Source organism: Puntigrus tetrazona, chromosome 11, assembly GCF_018831695.1.
Source record: "Puntigrus tetrazona isolate hp1 chromosome 11, ASM1883169v1, whole genome shotgun sequence".
Classification (NCBI taxonomy): Eukaryota; Metazoa; Chordata; class Actinopteri; order Cypriniformes; family Cyprinidae; genus Puntigrus; species Puntigrus tetrazona.
In genome coordinates, this window is record NC_056709.1 from 24327005 (window position 1) to 24330106 (window position 3102).

The window sequence follows — 3102 nt, forward strand, 5'->3', positions numbered from 1 at the left end:
TGCTTATGTTAGCTTCTAATATATGGTTTTATTCTGATTAAAGCTTTATTACAGTAAAATACACGATCGCTTTGTGCACCCCTACATTTGACGGCATGAAAACAGCTCTTCCTCTTCTCTAAAGCAGTGCACATAGCCTCGTCCCCTTTGTTGCTTGTTCCCGGAGGTGGGGTTTATCAAGGTTTGTGACATCACAGACCCGAGGAGTAGCTCGTTGTAGTCCCTATGAGCCATTTTTGTAGCCATTAAACTGCCATAATGAATAATAAAAAAACACAATATCTTGGTTAGCACTGAACACTCAGCGCTGTAACTTGGCAGATATTTTTTATGCTCAAACAGCAACAATACAGTGTAAGTAAAAACAGTGAAATAACAGTCAACCGCCCCTTTAAAATTTTATTGGCTCAAAATTTTGAGCGGTATGTAATGTCACACATTTGAAGCTGTGTCGGAATGTGCTCATTTTCCCTCTCTTTTTCTTTTTCGTGACATTCACTCTGTAGTGAATGGTGAGTGAGTGTCAGCGGTTTTGGACATGAATGTGTAAAATGTCACTTGTTCTCTCATGCCCCTGAAGGGAGATGTCATTATAGACATGGGCAAAAATAAAATTTCCAGCTTTCCATCCTCGTTTCACACTGACAGCGACTCTCAGGATGAGAAAATCTCCTGGGACCATGCTGATGCTAACTTCACTATAGCGATCCACGTAGATGCACGGCTGTCAGAGCAAACTGATCAGATTTTAGCAACACAGAATGGCAGACAGTAAGTCCTAAAGGTCGGAATTTGTGGATTTCAAATGATCAGGGTCTCTCTCTATATGTATCACGGTACCACCACAGCCCATTTTCGTAAAGGATCTTTCTGTGTTGGAACAAAGCTTCATCCAACTTAATAAATGGACTAGATAATTGCAATAAAGTAATTGTATTATGTCTTTACAAATCCCAGATGTTTGGAATTATTGTTAGCATACAATAAATATAATTTGATCATTTGAAGTCAATAATGGGCCCTTGATATATGATCTGCATTTGTGTGTGTCTGTGTGTTGCTGCAGGAGGAGGTCCAGAGGGAGATTATTAAGCAGGAAGAGAATGTTGATCCAGACTACTGGGAGAAGCTCTTGAGGCACCATTATGAGCAGCAGCAGGAGGATTTGGCCCGGAACCTGGGCAAAGGGAAACGTATCCGCAAACAGGTCAACTATAATGACGCCTCTCAGGAGGACCAAGGTACCTAAACACAGCTGCTGATTGGGCTATAACTCAGCATAAAACTGTATATAAGATTACAAACATTCTGTCTCAATCCTGTTCTCAGAGTGGCAGGATGATCTTTCAGATAATCAATCGGAGTACTCCGTTGGGTCCGAGGATGAGGATGAAGATTTTGAGGAACGTCCTGAAGGTAGGCATCATTATATCATATATGTATACACACGCGCACAAATGTTTAAAACTCGGGGGTCTTTATTTTATATTTTCTGAAAGAAATACATATTTATTCAGCAAGGATAATAAAAGTAGCCTTGATGAGCATTAGAGACTTCTTTCAAAAACATGAATAAATCTTACTGACTTTCATCGTACCTGTCACGCACCTCCAGGAGGACGCAGACAATCTCGCAGACAGTTGAAGAGCGATCGGGACAAACCATTGCCACCGCTGCTGGCTAGAGTTAGTGGAAATATAGAGGTAAATCTTCTTACAATATTGTGAAAAGAGAGAGTTTGTTCGTAATTCCTTGCTTCAGGTGGAGCTTTGGCTATTTTCCTTTGGGATTTTAGGTTTTGGGATTTAACGCCCGGCAGCGGAAAGCCTTCCTGAATGCGATTATGCGCTGGGGTATGCCCCCACAAGATGCCTTCAACTCTCACTGGCTGGTCCGTGACCTGAGAGGAAAAAGCGAGAAGGAGTTCAGGTATGTCTTTCTCTAATTTATATATATAATTAATTAACAATTATACGATTAATTGTGATTATTCGCTTTCAAAATAAAAGTTTTGTTTACATGCTATGTGTACTGTATTTAATTATCAAGAATATATACAGTCAAGGCCAAAATAACAGCACCCTTGGTAAATATAATCAACGAAGGCTGTTAAAATTAATCTGCATTGTTAATCCTTTTGATCTTTTATTTAAAAATGTAAAAAAATTTCATTTGATAATTATACATGTTGGACACAATTATTGGCACCCCCAGAAATTCTCTGTAATATATCTCTGGAGTTTATTCCCATTCACAATTTTGAGCACTCCAGGGTGACGATGAACATGAAATTATCCAGCCATGGCTTCCTGTTTCACAGGAATATAAATAGGAGGGGAAAAATTGCCTTAATTATCCATCATCACAATTAGAAATTAGACGTGCAGCAAAAGATAATTGAGCTTCACAAATTAGTAAAGTGTACAAAATACAAAAAAAAAATCATCACCATCAGGGTAATATTTAAGAACCTTTTTTTAAGAAACAAAAAAATGAGCTTTTTAGCAGCAAACACTCAAGATGGGTTTGGTGAACACACGGATAAAAAGTACCCTGTGTTTACAATGAAATATACTGCTTTATTTTTGATCTTGTGAGCCTATTTTTCTGCTGGAGGTCCTGGACGTCACAAATTATATCAAATACCAAAACATTAAAAATCAATAAGTGACTGACTCTGCAAGAAATCTTATAATGGGTTCTCTTTGGATCTTCCAATCATACAATAATCCAAACACGAACCTCAAAAACAACACACAAATGGGTCACTGAGTACAAAACCAAGCTTCTGCTATGAGCTTTCCAGTCCTCTGACCTGAACCCTGTAGAAATGAATGGAGTGAAATAAAAGGGTGCCAATGATTGTGGCCAATGTCTATTAGAGAAAAATAATAATAATATTTCTCCCATTTTAAATTCTTATTGTCTAATGAAAGATTACATTTTTGTTAATTTGTTTAAATAAAAGATCGAAAGGTTCATTTTCACAGCCTTCTTTGTTCATATTTACTAAGCGTGCTGATATTTTAAATACAATATCACAAATACACACGCATTAAATATATATTTCAAAAATATTTACATGTATTTTATATTTTATA

At 37.3% G+C, this 3102-nt stretch overlaps 1 protein-coding gene across 1 annotated transcript in view; it reads left to right on the forward strand.

Annotated features, from left to right (window-relative positions):
* Nucleotides 1-3102, forward strand: part of LOC122353803 (chromodomain-helicase-DNA-binding protein 5-like) — a 12623-nt gene that overhangs the window by 3497 nt on the left and 6024 nt on the right. The window contains exons 10-13 of the mRNA XM_043251670.1: nucleotides 1067-1241; nucleotides 1330-1416; nucleotides 1616-1704; nucleotides 1797-1930. Coding sequence (XP_043107605.1) covers nucleotides 1067-1241; nucleotides 1330-1416; nucleotides 1616-1704; nucleotides 1797-1930 — 485 coding nt within the window. The remainder of the gene's footprint in view (nucleotides 1-1066; nucleotides 1242-1329; nucleotides 1417-1615; nucleotides 1705-1796; nucleotides 1931-3102) is intronic.